At 45.4% G+C, this 22064-nt stretch overlaps 1 protein-coding gene across 4 annotated transcripts in view; it reads left to right on the top strand.

Annotated features, from left to right (window-relative positions):
* LOC108112707 (pleckstrin homology domain-containing family G member 3) overlaps positions 1-17349 on the top strand; it is a 45361-nt gene extending 28012 nt beyond the window's left edge. For 2 of the 4 annotated variants that reach the window (XM_017222928.1, XM_017222929.1), the window contains exons 2-8: positions 9969-11613; positions 11673-11867; positions 12682-12847; positions 12920-13073; positions 13146-13291; positions 13352-13565; positions 15054-17349. In XM_017222928.1, the coding sequence (XP_017078417.1) occupies positions 9969-11613; positions 11673-11867; positions 12682-12847; positions 12920-13073; positions 13146-13291; positions 13352-13565; positions 15054-17137 (4604 nt within the window). In that variant the 3' untranslated portion in view covers positions 17138-17349. Of the gene's footprint in view, positions 1-9968; positions 11614-11672; positions 11868-12681; positions 12848-12919; positions 13074-13145; positions 13292-13351; positions 13566-14473; positions 14936-15053 lie in introns of those variants that run through there. The other 2 variants (XR_001772669.2, XM_017222930.2) reach the window with 2 other exon arrangements.
* The last annotated feature ends 4715 nt before the right edge of the window (positions 17350-22064 follow it).

Here is a 22064-nt window from a genome sequence, read left to right as displayed (position 1 = left end):
AGAAGTGCATTCTGGCCAAGCTATGAAAAAGATTCTAGATAGATTCAGATCTCTTTTTTGCAGAGAGAGAAATTGGGGTGGATAGTAGACTTTAGAAAGTAATAGGAAGATTTATTGAGGCATCTATAATGATTTAGTAGAAGAAAACTTACTTAACTTTAAGTTTAAACACCTTTTTAACTCTTTTCACTAGTCTGTTTTTCTCAGTGCCATTTTCTCAATTGATCTTGATGAATGTGTTGCGTGTTTTAATTCCCTCGAATGTGTGGCAATGCCAGACTCTCAACTCGGAGTCCCCATTGAGAGACTGGCCTGGTTTTTTGCGGAGGTGGTTTTACTTCGCTTGGAGATCCACTAATTAGTCACAATTTCCAGCGACATGGCCAGTGTCAAAGGTCTGCAAGATGTATTTTTAGCCATCGTGTGTGTTGCCGCATCATGCTGCGGGCAGGCAGAATGTTGCACACTGCTGCGCATGTGCAACCAATTATTAATTGCATATGCAACATTGCAGCATTCCTTTCGGCTGGCAAGAAGGTGGAGGAGGACCGTCATCTGAGTCAGCAGTTTGCGTTCCATGGCGCCGAACGTCGTCAGAGGCGTCAACGGCGTGTGCCCGTCTCTCTCTCTCTCTGTCTCTCTTGGCCAGAATATGTTTGTGTGTGGGTGGGTTGACTATTAGCCAGCTTGGCAGGCGATATGAAACCCCAGACCAGACATGATCTGTACTCACCCAGCAGGCAAACTGACATATAAATTCCAGGCAATCCTGGCGAGAACCCATAGAGTATCAGTGGATCGGTGGGATTGCTGTTGCACTTTCTTGTCGCGCCCCTTTTTTGCATTGCTTATTAAATTACAAAACAACGGCCCACACATAAATAAACGTGGCAAGCTCTTCCCTTGGCCGTGGCATTAGATGATGGCAATAGGAAATGCTCTGCCCCCTACCGCCTCGTCCTTCTCATCATCTTCTTGGTCCTCTGTCTTATGAAAAATTCCTAGCGCTTGGCGTCTATAATTAAGCGTGAAATGTTGCTGGCGTTACGCCGCATTCCTTGAGCCGAAGACTCGAGCCCTTTGGCTATAAAAGCGGACCCAAGACCACGAAGGAAGATCCACGGCTCCAAACTGCAGATCCCAGGTGCACAGGGAGAAAAGGGTGCCGTATTTAGGGATAATTAATTGGGTGAAATTTGATCTTTGGAAATCGTGTTTATCATCAGAAAGGGATTTCTAATCATTGGATAATTATCATAAATTAATTAGCATATTTTAGGTTTAGAGAACTTTCTTTTTAGGAAATCTTAAGTTTTATATAATGTCTGTTAGATATATTTTCAGAATTTAAGATAGTTTGGAAAAGTATCTCCATCTAATATTTCAGTACAAAAGTATCTTTCTGTTTCATAAAAACGAATAATAAAAGTTTTCCCTGTGTAAAGTTGATATCCCAGTAAATGAAGCAGACAAAGACGAAGGCCAAGAGCAGTCACTTTTATGGGTTCCTTGTGCAGCGGCAGCAATTCTTATTAATTGCAAGTGTCCGCACTTACTTTGCAACATGTTGCAATTAGAATCTCGAGCCGGGGCCGAATGGCCTGCCCCTTGGCAGCCTCTTTGTTGACGGAAGTCAATTCAAATTAAGACCCCCGAAGGCCTGGCCGCGGCCCAGAGTTCAACGATCTCGTCCAGACCCGATCCCGAACCCGAACTGCATCTGCAACTGCAACATGTGGCAAAGAAAAGAAAAAAAAAAAACAGGGCTATGTGGAAAATTGATTTCTCTTGTTAGGGTTTTAGCGCTTTTTCGGATAGCCATCCAACCATTTAGCCATTTTGTTTGGCGTAGACTCTTGGCCTGGCCAGGCAGTAATTAAAATAAATTGCCTGCCCAGCGCGGTCGTCTCAGCCACATCTAGTGTTGGCCATCTAACGTGGCCGCAGAGCTGTTGATAGAATTTGCACCAGGACAGGGTGTTTGGCTGGTGCTCCTTGCTGCTGCTGCTGCTGCTGCTGCTCCTCCTCATGGCCATCAAATTAAAGCGCTAAATTGTTGCTCGCCTTTTCCTGTCTTCCATCACGCCATCGTCGTCTGGCTCCGGTTCATTAACATATGTTCGGGATCGGGGATTGGCGGGAATCGGGATCTCTGCATCTTGAATCGAGACTGCTGACTGGCTGGCCACTAAGTTACGAGCATGTAGGATGGCAGTGAAATTGTATGATGCCACCAAAAACCAAGACTGGCCATCAATTAAAGAAGTGGCCATAATTTGATTGTCTTAGCAGTGGCCTGACCTGCTTTTTATGGCCACGCCGCGAGTTTTTCCACTTGCCAATTACGGTTGCCACAAAACAGCTGCCACGCCGGTGGTCGTTGTGCCAATCTTGGTTCCGAACTGGATGACAGTCGATGGCCTCAAACTGGACGTTCTCCATCCCCCGCTCTTCTCGTCAATCCTTTTGCCCCAAGCGAAGATTTTCGCTGGAAAATCTTGACTGCCACGCGAAGTGCATAGATAGAGATGGATAGAGCGACAGAGAGAGAGAGAGAGAGAAAGAGAGCATTGACCATTAATTGATGCCTTTCAAAAGCATTGACATTGGATCTAGCTGCGGCATGTGGTCCACTGCCTTGGGCGGCGATCTGGCACAGCCTCGGTGGAGTGGAGCAGCAGCTCCAAATGGGGGAAGGCACCGCATTCCATGGATGTGGCCTTGCTAAATAGGGGCATCTATTGGCCATCCTTTGGGGACGTTCAAGATTGCTATTTTCTCTATGTTTAGCCAGTGATCAGGCTGAATGCCCTTTGCAGTAAGTAAGCTTCTATCATGGGGAAATAAATACCTAAAAGGAATTCCTGGCCAAGGAAACTTACTGTCACATACTTTGTTGCAAGTCAGTTAGTTTCTAATATCAAGAGAAGTAAATTGGGTACTATATTGGACTAAGTTCTTCTGGGAATTTCCTACAGAGAAGTGGTAAAGCTAACCTACCTAGTCTAGAAGACTTCTCAAGGTGACAAAGTCTTTAGTTTTACTCAAAACCTAACAGCGACCTTCGATGACCCCAAGACACCGCCCTGGTCTTAAGCCTATTGAGTCTGAGATTGACTTGTCATAAAGCGCAGGCCAGTAGAACTTGTTAACCATGTTAACAGAGATATCTTGGCCAGAGAACGAATGCAAATTTATCCAAGCGATACGCAGAGCAGCTTGTTTATGGAGCTCATTAGCGGTAAGCCATTACCGAGAAGTCAATGCGATCTGTACCGCTGTCTGGCTGTCTGGTTGTTGTCCAGCTCCTATCTAGAGTCAACACTACCCTCGAGTGGGTCCGCACTCAACTATATCTGTAAGGTATCTCTTGGCCTTCAAACCAGACAGACGGGGGTCTCTATCTGTATGACAACTTGGACTCCCACTCCACCTACTCCAGCTCCAGCTCCAGCTCTAGCTTTAGCTCCACCTCCAACTGATTGAGTAAGTGAGTGATTGACTGACTGATGGCTTGACTGGGTTACCAGTGTGTCGCCCACGTAGATGCTAGATTTTCGGCGACCGACTGCAATCCCTTATGCAATCGTGTGTGCTCTACATTAATCAATCAGCAGCAGCAGCGGCAGCGGCGACCAGAAAGCCTAAGCCCTGACTGACATTTCCTGGCCACTTTTCAGTCTTTTCGTTGGCTTTCGTCTCTCAGATGCGTGTGCGATATGGAAAAATTGTTGTATAGTAAATTGAAAATTGATTTCGAAAGCGAAAACCGCACGTCTGAAAACCGCATGAAAATGTTGCCCGTCTGCACAGATTAGCGTTTCTTGGCCCTGGCTAAAAACCACTTTCCATATTGCAGCTCCGGTGGCTAATTAAATGCGATGGCCTTACATAATGCCAGCATACTCAATCCCTTTTTTGGTCCCAGGTGATATCTCTATTGGCAGGGAAAATTGTTCATTCATTCATTCACCCAGCCCTTGAACTGGTCATGACCATGTTTGCACATTCAAAAGGCCTCCTTATTTGGGCACCGCCAAAAGGCCTGCAAAAAACTTAAGGCCATTGGCCTCGGAGTTTTCGTTGGAGATGGAGATTAGTTTTGCCGTCGATGCGGCTATATTTAGTGGGCAAAATTTGTTCACACTTTTATGCATTTTTCGCGCAGTTTGCCATTCATCACTGGCTGTGTTTTAACGGCCAGGAGATCCTCAAAACGCCACAGTCACGCAGTTCGTCATGTCAAAGTCAAGGAAGGCCATTGAAAATGCACGAGTTGCAAGTTGTGAGTTGCATGATTGCCTGCCGCCGAAGGGAAGTTCTTCAAAAAACACGTCGGGCTGCACCTCAGCAGACCCGCCTCCTCGGGCTGAAGTGCAAAGTGCAACAGCTTTGGCTGCTCTCGACTCCATTCTACTACACTTCACTCCTCGGCTGAAGTGTCGCCTGCCAGGATGAAATAAAAAGAGAGAGGCAGGCACAGTGGACATGCAGGGGAATATATTTGGAAAATATATACTAAACTATCGTAGAATTGGGTAATTCTTAAGTGCTAAAACTACTTACAAAACGTTTCTGGATGATGTTTTCTATGAAAATAAATAATGGGCTATAAACTTTGTATCTAGCTTTTTGATAGTGTTATGCTACTTAGACAGAGCTATTAAAGTCATAAAATATATTTTCGAAATGGAGATGTTTTGCAAGTCAAAATAAACAGTCTGTCGTTTGTTTCGAAATACATTTTAAAGAGCTTTTCAATGTAACATATTTTCCCGGTATAAGACACTTCAAAGCTAGAAAGTAGAACCTTGTCCTAATTAGGACTGGGTTTTCTCTTCCGTCTAGAATCACTGTGCCTGGTAGAAGCCAAAGTTAATTTAGAATCAGCAGTCAGGCAATGTTTTATGAGATTTTAGCACTTTTCAGCCGTGGCATGTTTCGGGCCAGGCTGCGGCTGTTTAATGGATGTCTGCCCCATGGAATTTAGCACGTTTTGCCACTCGCTCCGAGGAAAACTAATATGCCAACATAGGCCTATACCGGGTTGCTCTTCCCCAAGCCAAGTGACATTTATGGCTTCCCCAGGCTGGCCTGAAAGTCTGGCTCTGGCTTTGGCTTTGGCTCTAGCTTTGCCTTTGGCTTTGACTTCACGTGCAAATATGAACAAGATTTATAACTTTTTGGCGGCGACATTTTCCTAGATTTTTGTTTGCTGCCGCTTTAAAAGGATTTCACTTTTCGCTGGAAGCGCCAAAAGGGAGGGTGATGAGCCAAAAGGGGTTTCTGGTGTATGATGAAGTCTTGTGCTAAAAGCAAAAGTTGCCGTGTTATTTGCCATTGCGTTGGCCTGAATGAGCAGCGAAACGGGCAACGTTTAAGTGCCTTCGGATTCATGGATATATCCAGCAAGGGGCTAAAAATAAAAACCAAAACCATTGCCCTCCGTGAGGGAGAGAACCTCGAACTGGAGGAATTTTTATGCTTATGCGTCTGCGAGATTCGCTCAATTTCAAAAGAATTTCCATCCTATTTGTGGAGGGCCTATTGAGTTTTGCTGGAGGAAAGCGGAAACGATCGTTAATCCTCGGGAAAATTATCAATGGCTCTTAACGAACATTAGATGCAATTGGCTACGTTGAAGGATGGGGCTTAATTTTTATGGCCGGCCAAAGCCATTTTAGCCAGATCGTGAATGCAATCGGATTAAAGTAACTATGAGTCGATGGGTTTATGACTTATGTTTTCACTGTTTCTTTAGGGAGGTTAAGAAGGTTAGTTGATCTTTAGAGATGTCTTTTTATGAATGAAATTTAAATGGAAAACATATTTATGGCAGAATTTTATATTAAAGTCTTTACAAGACTTCTATTTTAAGCTTTTATTAATCCTAAAAAGCTAAATTTAGGTATCATAAAAAGAAGAATGTCTCCTTGTAAGGATATAAATATTTAATACTCTCTTCAATATGTTATTCTTAAAGTTTAAAGAAATATTTATTTACCAATCAACTTTTAGTTTTCAACGAAGAAAATGTTCCTCTGTTGACTGGAATTTCCCCACCATTGTCAAAACAAAGTTGTTTCAGTTTGTTTTTTATTACACATGTGCTGTTTTCCCATTTGAAATTCCCTGCAGTTTTCCCCAAACACATGTGCCTTGAACATTTGCCAACTTGTCTGACCTTTTGACCAGACGGATTCCACTTCCGTTTTCCAGTTCCAGTTTCAGTTTCAGCTTGAGTTTGAGTTTCTGTTTTGGCTTCTGTTTACGGTAATATCGTTCGATTTAAGCACCATTAAAGTTGCGGTTTTCAGGTCGTCGTCTTATCGTTGGAAATGTGTTTATAAGTCGCTTTAAGCGACGCATTGAATAACATTTTAATTGGGAGTTGCAAAATGCGTGCCCATAAGCCAACCGGACAGGGGACACGTAGCTTTATGGGGACCCAAGTTAATAATGACAGTTGATAACCTACACAGAAAAAAGTGGTTGGTTTTTTTGTGATTTTAATTAGAAATTGCTTTTTATTAAGATCTTGTTAATCTATCTTAAAAGTCTATTATCGTTTAGGGAGATTTCATTCATGGAAAATTACCTTTTATATTCTTAACATTCCTGGCTAAATGAGATGCTATATTCAAGGATGGACTGGTAACCAACTTTCAAGGGGACTTCGGTATCCCTCAACTGAGTTATCTAATAAATCATCATTCTTTCAAACTCCTCGGAGAAACCACCATCTTTTCTCTGCCTGTATCAGCTCCCTAAACTCCGGACTAACCATGGCGCCAAGTCAAGTCTCGGCAGACAAAATGAAATGGCGATTAAAATATCAATTGCCAGACGCGGACCTGGGACATCGATGATGGGGACTAAGCGCATTAATTTAATGCTCTCAACAGCTGGCCACGCCGTGCATAAATAAAATGTCATCACATACCAATCGGCAGACCAATCGCCAGACCATTCCATCCAAAGGTGCAACATTTGAACACTGTCGTTTTCGATTTGGTTTCGGATTCAGATACAGATACAGATTCCAATTCCAATTCCAATTCCGATTCCGACGACAGCAGCACTTTCCCTCAGATCGCATAATTCAATGTCGCCAATGTTGTCGTCGTCGTCGAGTCGCCAACTTATGAGCGACTTGCACTTGGCTTGTAAATCAGTCAGCACGCAGCTGCATCTTCAAGCCGGTTGACCTTTAGCGTCTGCTATTTTTAGCCACAATCGCGTAATCTTTAGGCCATACACAAACTTCGACTCCAACTTGAAGTTGGAGATGGAGATGGAGAGCCTTTCGGGTGGCCTTATGAAATTGTGTCAGGCCAGCCATAAATTGCCGGCTTTGGGTGCTTGTCCAGGTGCGAAGCGGACACCTGAAGCCGCTGCAGAAAATTACGGCTATGGGTATGGACATAAGACACTTTGTCGCCGGGGCATTAAAGGGATTTGGATTTGGAAAATGAAACCAGGCGGCAGAGACCACCTCCTTCTCCACTTCTGGCCCTGACACCCTTTTATTTTTCCATGAGGGGGCTACTCCAATTGCAAATTGCAAAATGACAGAGAGCTTACTTTGCATTGTTTCACTCGGTTGACAGGCTGAATTTGTTGGCCACTCCGGTTGCGGAGATCGCCGTCCAGATTCCAGATTTCAGATTAGCCCGGCCTGGTCAACATTTTTCCCAGGTCTTGGCGGAATTATGCCATAAATAGTTTGGAATGGCCACAGCTGTTGGCTTTTAATTAAATGCTTGCCGGCAAGTGGCAATGATTAGAGGCTATTTTCTGCACTGCTAAAAATATTTACATATTTGAAGATCTTTTGATTAAGAAAGATTATCTTTGAAGTTGCGATCAAGGTGAGGTTGGGTTGAGATATATACTTTATTACGCAAGTAAGCTAGTTTACTTTGTCAGAAATGAGGACACAGTTTGTGTTTAGCAAAATGTGTTAACTTTCTTGATCTTGGAGTCTTTCAAACATCTTTATCTTTGTTTTTGTCTTGATATTAAAAACATTACAATATATAAGTTTAAGGATCTTAAAAAGTTATGCAAATTTATCAGACAGTAAAGCTTTTTTAATTATTTTTCTTTCTGTGTGTTGAAAACCCATTGGAGAACCTGTCGACGCAGCCCACGGTTTGGCAATTAAGCAAAACGCTCCGTCGTGTCTAACTGGGTCAGCCTGCAGGATGATGGCTGCTGGTATATATGGGTACCCAAGCGGGCTGCATCCGACTTAGCAACTATCTATTGGACGCTGGCTGGATGGGCGAATATCTGCAATGTCTGCGTTTTTCGGCCCACGCAAAATAATCAAATAGAATGATGGAAAATTAAATGTACAAATCATGTTTACGACTTGTCGTCAGTCTGCCCGAAAAGACAGCCGGCACAGCGGCGGTCTGACAGTGGGCGTGGCACTACTCATGCCAACTAATTGTTGTTCGTGGCTTGGCAAAATGTTGCCCAACCACCAGGCAAAGAAACAACAAAAAACCAAACCAAACTCAGGCCACATTGACACCATTCGCAATTAGGAGAAAAGTGCCCCATCGGCTACTGGATAGTATGTGGATGTGGATGTGGATGCGGTTGAGGATGATGCTAATGCCTGGAAAAAATCTAAATAGCTGAAAAATCGGTAGCCGCAACGTGGGCCGTAGTTTTGTCTTAAAAAGTTAATTGCCTGATTTGCTCAGCCTCTCTTCAGACGGGAAGTGAGATGTATGGGCTGTTAGGATGTTGGGCTGTTAGGCTGTTAGGCTGTTAGCCTGTTGCCTGTTGGGTTGTTAGCCAAATGTGCTAAGAGATAATCACATAAACAGTGGCCTTAATGAAGTTGGCCATTCACACTCACAGTTGCAGTTGGAGATGCAGAAATCTTTACCTCTAGTATTTTATTTATATTTTTAGAACCCACAATAAGTTACCGACTGGAAATGCAATTTGCAGGCCATCATTAAAAGTGCCTGGCATGGACCATTGACTGTTGACTGACGCGATCTGTAATTTATAGATCAAGTCCCCCTGTCGATAATGTTATTAAATCCGCAGTTGTGAGCGCTTTTGATTAATTGAACCGTTTGTGAGAAATGATGAGCGAGCCATGGAATGTTCATGCCAATTGCCGTTGACTCGGGTCGTTGTTCTGCCATGTTGCTGCCTCATGTTGCCTGTTTGCCTTGTTGCCTGCTTGCTGGTTGCCAGTTGCCAGTTGCCAGTCGGCAGTTGCCTTGCTTGCTGGTTCCTAGTTGCCTTGCGGTTTTAGCCATGTTGCGTTGGCATATCAATTCACATGTCAGGCCGCCAGGCAGGCGAACAGCAGCAACCTACTTATTTATGCAGCAGACCAGGCCAAGTAACTCTAGGTCCAAGTCAAAATTTCAACTCCAACTCCAACTCCAAGTGCAACTTCGATTCCAAGCCAGAATGCACACACTCTGACTGATGGCCACGTTCTGACTTGGGCTCGTTGGCCATGCATCCTGCGGCTAAACAACTCAATACATCAGCCATCGCCATCGCCATCGCCATCGCCGTGGCTATGCCTTGCCATACCGTCCGTTGTTTGGCCCGGCATAAATCATTTTATGCAACAAAATTATGGCAAATATCGGGGGATTACGAGCATGTGTGTGCCTCACAGGCCCATCAACATTGCAGCACCTCGATCGCTTCGGATCGATTGGGTTGGGTCCCGCAAATGGGTTGGGGTGGGGGGCATTAGACACCGCCCACTAGCCACGCGCTTTACGAGGCCAAGAACAAGGGGAGACTGATCACCCAAATTAGTCATCACTTTGTTATTTCTTTTTATATAGAAATTACGTTCAGAACTTGATCTCAACACGTTTTTGTAATAATTATTTTATTAAATAATTTAATAATAATTTTTATTTATTTTTAACATTTTCTTTATTAATAAACTTTATCTTATTTCCATTTTACAGGCAGCACCACAGAGTTGGCACCCTCGTTGTTGGGCATCTACGACACATTGACGAATAGCCTGGCCACGGGGGGCGTGGCAGCGGCACCCACTGCGACATCTCACGAATTGAAGGCTTCCAGCAGCGGCGACTCGACGCCCAAAAGGAGCAACAGCAACTGCAGCAGCAGTAGTACTTCCTCATCGAGTGGCAGCTGCTCGAGTGTCCCCACCAGCGATGACCAGTCCGCCAGCTACACGCTAGCCAGTTCCAGCACACATTTGGGACATCAGGAGCCACCTGCTCCGTTGGTGGTTGCTGGCCTGCGGGACGAACCGGATGGCGCTCAGTTAAGCCGCTTGGTAGTGCAGCGGAGGAGTCAGGAGTCGCAGATACACGGCAGTAGCAGCAGCCTCGCCTCGAGTGGCAGCAGTCGACGAGGCAGCAATATCCGCATCCTTTCACCAAATGTCCATAGGATCATTACGCACTCGGATATCCAACCCGTGGAAGCGGTGTCCGCGGAGGCTTTGAAGCAGCACCAGCAGCAATCCCAAAGGAGTCCCACTCACGGAAGGTATATAAAGACCGGTAATAGTGGGACAGCTCCTGTGGCTGGTTCCACGCCCAAACACAAACTCTCGCACATACCGCTGTCCAAGATCACCGGCAAGTTGTCCACCCAATCTGGCAGCGAGCTGGTGTCCACCTTCGATTCCAGCAACGAGTATCTGAACTCGGTGGCCTTTGCCGCCTTCGAGAAAACGAAATCCCTGGACGAGGATCGAACACCGACAAACAAATACACGCCAGGAACTCCCTTCCACTTCGATGGGCATCCGTTTCAAGGGCGGAAACTAACCCTGCCCAGGTACGACTCCCAGCAGAGCATCAAGCTCATTGAAATGGAGCAGCTGGCGGCCACCAGTGCCCAACTGCAGCACGCGCAGCCCGCCACGCCTGGAACTCCGGCCACGACAACTCCCAATACACCCAAACCGAAGGAGTTTGTGTGCAGTGAGCCCCTGAGTCCTGTGGATATAGTGGATACCATTAACTTCGACTTGGTCACACAGCACATGGAAAGATTAACCATGGCAGATCCAGGAGGACTAGATCCGAGGGCGGAGATCATAGAGGCGGTCAACAAAACCCTGGTAAGCAAGCCTCTGGTCAGAAGCTCCTCCGCCGCCTGTGCCTCTACCATCTGCAGTTCACCTTTGCTGACCTATGCCCGCACCAAGAGTTTGGGCGCCAAGTCCAGCACTTTGGGTGGCGGAGTGCCACTTAAGTTACCCACTGCCGAGCAGCTGGCCGAGTTGGAGGAGGCCAACAAGCTATCGGCGGAGAGTCTGGACAGGCTGACGGATATCAAGCCCAAGTTTGCAGCTCGACTGAGTGAGCTGGCCAGGCTGAACAACCGCCCTCTGTCCTCTTCCTCCATTTGCTCCACCTCCTCCAGTTCCAGTTCCGGATCGGATCAACTGCTCAACGGCAAGCTAACGGCCACTTCCTACTTGGCCAGTGTGGAAAGTCTGGCGGAGAGTGAGAATGAGCTGGGCGATCAACATCATCCACCTGCCATGAGTGTCCTTGAGAAAACCTGCCTGGAGATCGTGGACTCGGAGCGAAGCTTCGTCGAGGATCTGGGTCAGGTGATCAAGGGGTGAGTAGTCCTGCAGCTTAACTATGTCCTTCAAGGATCTACAATGTATATATTTGAAGGTACCTGCTTGACTGGAAGGAGCGAGCCTGCCTGCGCGTGGACGAATTGCAAATACTCTTCGCCAACATTGAAGAGATTTACGAATTCAACTCGATGCTCCTGCAGCGGCTTATCAACACGGGAAGGGATCCCGGGAGGATCGCCAGGTGCTTCATTGACCTGCGCGACGGCTTTGATGTGTACACAACCTACTGGTGAGTGGAGGGTTGCGTATATTGTTAGACAGCTGACTCACTATAACGCTGACTAAACTGAGTGTTTAGGGAAGTCCCACTTTTTTAGACCGCCGAATCATTCTTTTCTTATCACTACTTTACCATAAAGATAATACGAGTTTGATAACTTTGGATAATGACTGCCTTTATTGATGATTTCCGAAGAAAGAAGGTTTAACCTTAACCGTTGGTTCATTAGATCTAAATTTAGTTAGGGGTTTGACCAATTTTAATCAGCTACCAAAGTAAACACTATAAATACTGACCCTTGTCCGCAGTAAGCCATTGTTATATATCAAAAGTAATAATCCCGCTGATGTGGGTTCATTCCTGACCTGGTTCGATGATTCTTTGGGAAACATCCATCCTTCGCTTGGCGTGTTCGCTCCATCATCGATACTGCTTTTTGTGGTCTCAGCTTTTTGCCAAGAACGGTAACGACGGCCAAAACGATCTCGATAGGCAGTTAGCTAGCAGCATGACACGAAACGAAACGAAACGCCAGCGATGGCGATGGCGATGGCGATGGCGTCTCTTGGCAATCCAGGCACGCCATGTTCCATTTAAACGCTGACGTTTACCTGGCCGCGATGCCAGTTTTGGAGAGTGGGTTTCGGGATCGGGATGCGATGGCAGCGGTTTGATTTGTCGCCCCCAATGACACGCCGCATACATCATCGTGCCTCCCACTGCCCAAAATGCATTGCTCCCAGAGACTGATTTGAAATTCAGATTTAATGCCGACCATGATGAAGACCTAAAGTACATGTCATAAATTTCGTTTCCCCCGCAGCACAAGCTACCCGGAAGCCATCTCGCTGCTGACCAAGTTGCTGCAGGCCACGCACACGTACTCTTTGCTCGCCTCCACGCAGAAGCTCCTCCAACACCGCCTGCCCCTGGGTTCCTATCTCCTGAAGCCAGTGCAGCGGATCCTCAAGTACCATCTGCTTCTTGATGTGAGTGGGGAAAGTGGGTGATCCAAGTGGCTGTCCTTAACTGTAGGTTTTTCTTTCTTTCCTTTCAATCAGAGCCTGCGCAAGCACTGCGATGTGAAGGAGGTGGCCGAGGCCCATGTGATCATGCGCCAGGTGGCGCACAACATTGACCAGGTGAAACGCAAGCAGGAGCAGCAGAGTCGCGTCAAGGAGCTGTCCGGTATTCTGGACGGCTGGCTGGGACCAGGTGAGTGGGAATACAGTTAGCTCTCTTCCTGAACGCTTGAGTAGTAACCTGTTATCTTTTCTCCCCTTTCAGAGCTCACTGTTCTGGGTGAACTGCGTCAAGAGGGCCTGCTGATGGAGCAGCACAACAAACAGCGTCTGGTCCTCCTCTTCGCCACCATGCTGATCATCACCAAGCAAAAGGAGGACGGACGCCTGCAGTTTAAGACCTACATTTCGGTGAGTTTGTAAGATTTACCGATCCATATGAGTTATCTTCCTAATGCTACGATCTTCCAGCAAAACAATCTGATGTTGAGCGAACACTTGCCCGGGGAGCCGACCAGCTTCTATGTCATCCCCTTCGACGAGCCGCGCCACCAAATCAAACTGACGGCCCGGAATCGTGACCAGAAGCGCATCTGGACGCAGCACATCAAAGGTGTCATGCTGGAGAAGCTAGACATTCCGATGCGCGCCAAGGAGCTGGTCTATCAGCTGGGCAACGAGGAAGGTGAGTGCTTCAGACTTGGTTAGTTTGGTTAACTTGGCTTAGCCGCGGCTTGGCTCTAGGGCTCTTGCTCTTTTTGTTTTTTAGTTTTTGTTTTACTTTTCGTTTATCTACCCCCCTCCCCACCGTTTTTTGTTGTGTTTTTTGTCATGTGGCCAAAAACACTTAACGATTTGGATTGGGGACTGCACGAGATGATGAAGTGCCTGCGGTTATGCACATGCGGGTACTTGTTATAGTTGGGTAATGCCTGTCGGCCTGGGAGACGGAGAGCCACACAGGAAAAACTGCAGTAAAATCAGTTGCTTAATAATACAACTTAAAACTAACCTTAATTATTTTGCTTTTAATTGATTAAGAAGTATTATTATACTTAGGATATATATTCCTATTACAAACATCCTTTTTACACTAACTTAGTTCCCTCGTTCTAAAGTTAATCCTTTACAATATTGCTTGTTTGGCCTTTGGATATGGTAATCTTGATATAAAGAATTAATAGATAAAGTAGTATACAGTTTTTCTCTGTGCCTCGTTGATGGCTCTCCTTAAATCCCGACCACATGGAGGACCTGACTCGACCCACTCTTTTGCGCGGTGCACTTATGATTCGCACGCTCCAGCTGCGACCAAGTGACATAACCAAGTGGCAAGTCGCTAGTCGCTAGCCTTTCGCCAAAATCGTGCCAAATCTGTCGACGCCTCGGCGGCTGTTTGATTTATTACTTGGGCCAGATGTAGGCGCATTTTAATTGCGGACCTCGGGCATCCACTTTCCCGGATCGTTAGGGGTTTTTGGGCCACTCTATCTCTCTGTACCCTTACCGTGTGCTTAGTTGGTGTCCTACTCTAGTACTAATTCAATTTGATCTAACTCTACTCTACGAAATGCTATATGTTTACCGTTGTAGTACTACCAGTGATGCATTCTAAAACTAAACACCCCAAAACAAAGAAACGAAAAAACTTTGATTAGTGTTTAAGGCGTTCTAAGGCTAGAATCCCCACACCCAGAGACTGAAACCGATCTAATTACCTACCAAAAAAAAAAAAAAAAAAAAAATAAGAAATCCGATCAGACAGATAATAAGGGCTACTGTAACCCCGGTACATCTAATTGTTAAACAAGCTAATCGTAATCGTAGTGTTCGCTAAAAGTAACTCTGGTGTCCGATGAGCCTAGTAAGTATTGCGAGAAACGTATTTGGATTGCTAGCTTTAATTGGCCTTTTAACTTGAACGGGGTCTGTGTTCTGCATGCATCCTAACCCTAATCCCATACTCGTACTGAGAACGCTACTAACTAACCAGCAATAACCAAAAACAATCAATCCTAACGACTGCATGATCCGCTGTTGACCGTAGACCTTAGAATGCATTCTCACTGGTGTTTGTTTTTCGCTCACATCCTCGTGCCACTCACCCCACCGCTTATCATTGTCCCTAAGCCACAAAATCAGAGCTTGACTAATGGTTTATCCCTAAACGCAGATCGTACGCCAGATCGCAGCACTTGGAAGTGGAGTCTCCATTCGGGAAGTAATTCCACTCCCACGTACCTGGAGCGAAGGAATGCCTGTCGGAGGAGTGAGATACGCCAGCGGAACTCCAAGTTCAAGCGGAAGACGGTGACCAACTCTAGTTCCTTTGATAGCTTCAATGAGTCGCTAGAGCAGGAGGAGGAAGCGGTCAGCCAGGCTAAGCCATCGAAGCCTCTGTCCAGGAATAATAGCCTCGACGATACTGCTCTACAGAAGTTTGCTGCGGCGATGAGATACCGCAAGAGAGATGCCGGGGCTAAGGAGGACACCAAGACTCCGGTGAAGGACTCCTGTAAATGCGGACAGGAATCAAAGCAGGAGGATCAGCAGGATACGTGTTCGTGTATTTTGCGTGATCAGCGTAGTCGCAGTTCCAAGTCGCATTCGCCTGTCTTCAGCTACAAGGCTCTCAAAGAGCGCAGCAAGTCCGTGCCCCGGATCGGAGGCTTTAGTTTGGATGAAGAGGCGGAAAGGGAGCGAGAACAGGACGAGGACAGTGCTGCCTCCTTGAGAGGAAGTAAACCCGATCTCAGCGAGCGCAAGACCAAGGGAAAGGGCTTCTTTGAGGTCAAGCAATACAACCACAAGACGATGCCCAAGAAGATAGCCACTTTGAAGAAGCAGCGAGGAAGCAACACCAAGAGCTGCTCCAGATTCTACATGGATCTCAGCGAATTCGATAGCAGTAGCACTGTGCTCAAGATAACCGAATCCACAGAGGAGTTGCGACCGGATGGGGAAGTCGAATTGGCCCAGGAGGCTGCAACCCTAGATGAGTCCTCGCAGGATCAGTATTACAACCAGGAGCAGGAGGCGGAACTTCTGTCTCCAGCGGAAAAGTCCAAAAGGGATGCTCAGATCGTTTTGGATTTACTAAAGAACAACAAGGAATTTGAGAGGATTTATAACAAGCAGCAGAAGAGGCGAGAAAGTCCAGTAAGTCCAGTGAGTCCTGACATCATCTGTGGTCCCATTCTGCCGCCACCACGCCCACCATCCAGATCTCCACCACCCTTGGAAGTAGAGGAAAAGCAGAAGAAACGGATCGAAGAAGTCGACTCAGTGGGTGAGGAACCCATCTACGAGACCCTGCTGCGCAATGTCCATGTGCCTTATAAGTTTTCACCTGTGCTGGGACGCGCGAAATCCTCGCAGATGCTAAAAAAGCGATCCAAGGCTGCACCAGCAGCTCCACGGCCGGAATCGGACTATGTGACCCTGGTTTACTCACCCGATGGAGTCCTACAACGTGTGGGCGAGGAGGCAGTGCAAAGGGACAGCTGCAGTTCCTCTTCCACCTCAACTTCCTCAAATGGATCGGGATCGACACTGAAAAGGGACAGCCAGAGCACGGTGATCAATCTATCGATGGAGGCTGTCCAAGAACACTCATCTCGTCCCTTGCCAAAGAACTCGGTTTCGGGATCGGAGAGTTCACTGCTGCCGAGAGCCCTTAAGTCCATCGACAACCTGACCATGGCCTTCGGACGCTCCAATCGACCGCCGGAGCGCAGGGTTTCCGATGTGAGTGAGATGTGCCGCCAGAGCGTTTTGCATCGCCAGGGCAGCGAGGCGGTGGGTGAGCGGATGGCCCACGTGGACTACGCCGATCCAAAGACTTTATTCGGAATGGGGGTCCTGAATCACTCAGAACGGGATTCGGTCTTCTCGCTGACCTCCTCCTCCAGCGACAGTATGTGCGAGCAGCAGCGCAAGAAATCCGGAGTTGATCCTCCGTCAGCCACCTTCGAGTATGAGCAGCAAGTAGAGGATAGCCTAGAGAATGACTTCCGAGACTCGGCCATTTACAGTGATGACAACGAAAAGCGTTCCGGAGATTACGATGTCCATTTGCGCCGACCAACCAGTCCACCTCCAGCGCCGCCACCCGTTGGACCTCGTCCTCATCACCCACCACACATTGCCCCCAAGCCCTCCAAGGAACAGATCATCCAGCAGAGAGCGGGCGTCATTGTCTGCCAGTCGGCCTCCCGGAGTTGGGTCCTTCAGCAGATCGAAAACTTCAACAAGTAGGATCTTGATGATCCGAAGACGAGCCGTTGTAAACGACCCATTGCCATAAAACAATTCCTTTGTAATTTCTACATGTACATAGTTATAAGTGTTTTATACACACTTTGTATGCAATGCTAATCTTAGATACCGTTAGTCGACTGTTTTATATTTAGTGCTTAGTTGCATAACCGCAGAGTCATTTAATAAAGTTCGTAATCACTTTGAAAATGTACAGAAAAATCTTTAAATTAATATTTATATTCATTTGTTTTGTTAAGGAAGCCATGTATAAAAAGGTTAAAAAATTAAAAAAACTAGAATTTTAAATTTATCTTTGAAGTTACCTTTGAAGTGTCTTTAATATTGAAAAGCTCCCAAAAGTAGGCATTCAAAATATCTTGATTTACCTTGTTGGTTCTGCACCAGTCAGCTTTTGACAGTTCACAAATTTGTTGCTTAACATTTTTACCGCAGTCAGCTTTAGATAGAAATTGAAATGAAACTTAGATAAGTAGAACAATATTTTTGTATAACAATTTATTTGTATAGGAAGCTTATCTGTTATTCTACGAACCCCCCAAAAGTATGCAACTATAAATATTATTTTATTTACTTGTGAAAATTCAATACAAAATGTTTAGTTTAATATAAAAGGTATATTTAAATTATTTATACTGCAAAATTTTGGTAACAAACATAAAGAAGGTATTCTGGAAGATATTTAGGTTGTTGGAAAATAAAGCCACATATGGGTAGATATGGCATTTCGTTAGGGGTAAAATCAGATAAAAGTATCTTTGCCTCTTTGCATGGTATTAATATTGATCAAAAGCCTAACTCATACCTAGTTATCTACAAAAAATGATTTTGATAGTCTTAAAGTAAGTACTTACCAGTTTAAAATAATAAAATCTTCTCAATTTGACTTTTACATACACTTCCCATGAACTTTAAAGCCTCCCCCTTTTATTCTTTAGAAATGCAAATGACATCAGATAATTATAATAATTTGAACTCATTTGAATGCTAATCCAATCACCTGTTTAATGGTCTGATTGACAACCACTCGCCTGATAATTATGATAAAACACAATTTATATTTTTGAATGCGATGACCGAATGCCGGACAAGATCCATGACATAATCCACTTATAGAGTTTTGAATATTTTCGGGTGAAAATAGCCAGTCGTGCAGCTGCTTTTTTCGTGATTATGCAAACGTTGCCCAATTCTCGGAAGGATTCGCCAATGAACAATGATAAAAATCAGGCTGGTTGCCATCGGCGGCCATCAGCGTAATCTGCTGGAAAATTAAATGCAAATCCCCAACCAGTCCACACATATCAGCAGTGTCAACAGTGTACGTCCGCCTCCATAACGACCCAAATAAAATCCACGTAAATTCGCCATTGCATAATTCATGGGCCAAAATGACCAGCTGACAATTACTCGTCCTTCGTTTCGCAGCCACTCCCATGCAAACAGTCTTAACTTAACAAAACGCATATGGTTTTTGGTAAAATACAGAACTAGCAGGAATTCAAAGGTCCCAAGGTAACAAGGACCATGCGGTTAAATTGCCCGAAGGAACCAACTGAATGGCCTTGACAGATGCATGCATTTGATGGCGCAGGAAGGAACTGGGATCTACAGGATGCAGCAGGAGCCAGCAGAGGCCAGCCAAGCTGGGTTCACAGCTCATTTCACGAGGGGGCAAGGTCAAAAGTCTAGGCCAGAGCGCAACTCTATTCAGCAGACAAAGGTAGTCATTCAATCGGTTCCCAGTTGAGTTTTCCAGGGCCAAGGAAGCAGCGGTTTCCCTTTCGCCCCGAGCATTTTACCAATCGTGAGCTGACTGCATTATGTTATAACCCCACTGGCGTAAAGGTCGCCTTCACTGTTTTCTTTCTCCTTTTTTTTTTTTTTTGCTATGCCACTGACATTGCTGGTAAAAGAGCTCACCTGCTCACCTCTGGCTGGAATAAGAAAAACACAAACTCACACACAGAATTTCAATTTCTTTGACACGTTCTTGTTGCTGTTCGTTTGCAAAACGCTCAACAAGTGCCAGGATGCTGAGCAGTTGAGCCTGAGTATCTAACACAACGAGCTGACATGGGCTAGTCCATGCACTTAAAAAAATGTAGATTCACGTTTAGGTATTCAAATATGTTCCCTCCTTTTTGTTGCTTATGAATGAATTTGTCTAAAAGTTGTGTACCCAAACAGGACAATCAATATAATAGAACCGATAGAGGTCTAAGACTTTCTACTCTTATTTTGTGATGTTTTACAAGTTTAAGGAACTGGGAAGTTAGTTAATATAATACAAAGTATAAGTTCATATAGTAAATTCACCTCGCACAGACGGGACACTATGATTGATTACAAAAAGTAATTAACACATAAAGGAGCCTGTTCATATTCAACTTGGCTCAGAAATAAAGCTATATTTTCAAGTGCACCACAAGATAGGGAGTGTAACAGACAAGCTATGACTTTTATGGGACCCCTCAAAAACCTCGTTCCCCCCTGATCCCTTGACCCTGCTGTTCTGGCACCCCATCTGAGGTCTCTGGCCACTGTCTTCGTGTCTGCTCGCTTCTGGGGAAAAACTTTGGCAAATTGCCATTTTGGCATTTAGCTGCAGCAGGAGAGAACGGCCCCCCGCCGCCAATTTTCTTACATTTGAGAGATTATTTTGTCGTGGTCCTTTCGCATTTCGCATTTAATTCCATTCAAACCACCTCCAACCCGCCCTACCCATCGTCTTTTTGGGGTGTCGTGGGCTACAATCGAAATTCCGCTTGTAATTTACATGCCGCGAGTGGCACACCCACTCTCTGTTTCGCCCGCCCCCTTTATCGCAGCTCTTTACGCATTTTCGTATCGTTAGGGTTCCCGGTGACTTTTTGCGGCCTCCCGCCTGCTGCCAAAGAATAAACAATGCCCAAAACCCCCCGACAACTTCCTGTTTCCTGCGCCGCGCAAATTTGCAAGTATATCTCAGGCCCAGGCACAGGCACAGGCCCACAAACATCAACAGGCGGGCAAACAACCCGGGTGAACCTTTTCTCATTTCCTTTGTAAGCCCCTCAGTGTAGACATCCTATATATAGTATGGCAGCATAGTATAGGCGCAACTTGTTGCTGTTGCCTCTCAGCTATCGCAAAAAGCAATTTCATGCCAATGCGATGAATTGACAGCGACAGCAGGAGCACCCCAGAACAGCCGGAGCAGCCGGAGAGCTTGGGAAAAAAGGGAAAAGTCCGCCCTCGTCGGCTGCCGCCGGCATTTGATCCTGATAACCCAGCACACACGGGCGGACAGGTGTACTATATAGTCGTATATGTGTTTGTGAACAGGCGGAACAGGTGGGTCCCTGCCGACGACCTCTATCCGTTCAATCCATTCCAGATGCCCGGCTCTTCATTACGCTTATGGGACAGCACACTCGACGGACGTAAAGGATCCGGTGGGTAGTGGCACACGGCCACTCACATCCTCGTATGCCACTAACAGGTAATACGTTTCTTTACTATTTTAGCTAACGATTGGCTAAACCACTAGATATTTACTTATTTATATATTATTATTTAAAAATTCAGGAATTTATTTAAAATATATAAGGGCATTAATTTCCCAACTATCAACCTTAACCAATAAATAAGTTTTAAGCTGGTTGCGAAAAGTTATTTTGACACAAATCTGAGCTTAAAGGATTATAACAAATTGATAAAAGGTTTGACTACTATGTAAGCCACGTTTTTTAAAGATTTTAAACAGTCATATTTATGTTAAAAAATTAAGAAGGAAGTTTCTTTTAGCCATCTGCTAAATTCAGAAATAAACAATCTCGAATTAAATTAGTAATTCCAACTAGAAAGTAATATTATACCTAACACCTTAAGACTTCTTTGAAAGAGAAACCAGCCTCTCACCAACAGCCCCTGCCCAAGCAAGGGTATTCCAAAAGTCTGCATGGCCATTTCCTTCAATGTTTACCTAGCTCCTCGTCCCGCCGTACAAATAATCATACTTCAAAGGCAATAAATCGTTATTTAAATTTCATTTTCCACACTGCTTAAAGTTTCATTTCGTAAATGTCAGTTTCGTCGCCGCTGCGGGAATCGCAGCCAAGGATCTGCCAGATGGTGATGGAGCGGAGCAGTAGCTGGAAAGTATGCTTTAAAAATTCGGCTTATTTGGTTATGAATCCCCCGAGAGTGACGGCTGCCGGCGCGAATATTTCTTCATCTGCCATGCGAGAATACCTGAGTGTTTGTTTGTTTGTTTGTTTGTGCGTCTGAGTGGCCGGGTTTTTTTTTATATTGCTTGGTACTAGCCACACACACAGAGTTGGCCAACAGCTTTTGGCCCTAAAAAATTGTGTGTACTTTGGCATCCTTTATGATCCCTTTTTCCAGCTAGCTCTTAAGCTATTGCCATACCCATTCTATGAGAAAGAAGAGGTAATCCGTTTGGAAAGGTAAAAGGATGAAAGCAGAGTGTCGTTATCCCATATGCTATAAAATCGATGGGAAATTTCAAGAGTGAATCGCAGCCGGAAACCGGATGACAATCGAGCTGGCCAGTTGGGATTAAATGCATAACCAATAGCCATGCCCACGTATAATTAACTTAATATCCACCCCTCGCTTTAATTGTGTGCCTGGCATTAAGCTCCACGGAATATCCCAGATTAAGCGGGATAATGCTTAAGCTTTTAATCGATTTTTGTCGACTCTCCAGCGACTTGATTATGATTACGACTGCGACTGCTACTCCGATTGGCGGAGGTGAAATGGCAGGAGGTGCAGGAGGAGCAGGGTCATGGGCTATCCTTGGATCCCTCAATGACTTCCGCTACCCAATGCCAACGTTGCTTATTTTCATAAGAATTTACACTGCCCGGGAGGTTGGTGCTGATTAAGGAATGGCAGC

This window comes from Drosophila eugracilis, unplaced genomic scaffold, assembly GCF_018153835.1.
Source record: "Drosophila eugracilis isolate 14026-0451.02 unplaced genomic scaffold, ASM1815383v1 contig_90, whole genome shotgun sequence".
NCBI lineage: Eukaryota > Metazoa > Arthropoda > Insecta > Diptera > Drosophilidae > Drosophila > Drosophila eugracilis.
The sequence above is the reverse complement of the archived record's forward strand: the minus strand, read 5'-3'. Positions and strand labels throughout refer to the sequence as shown.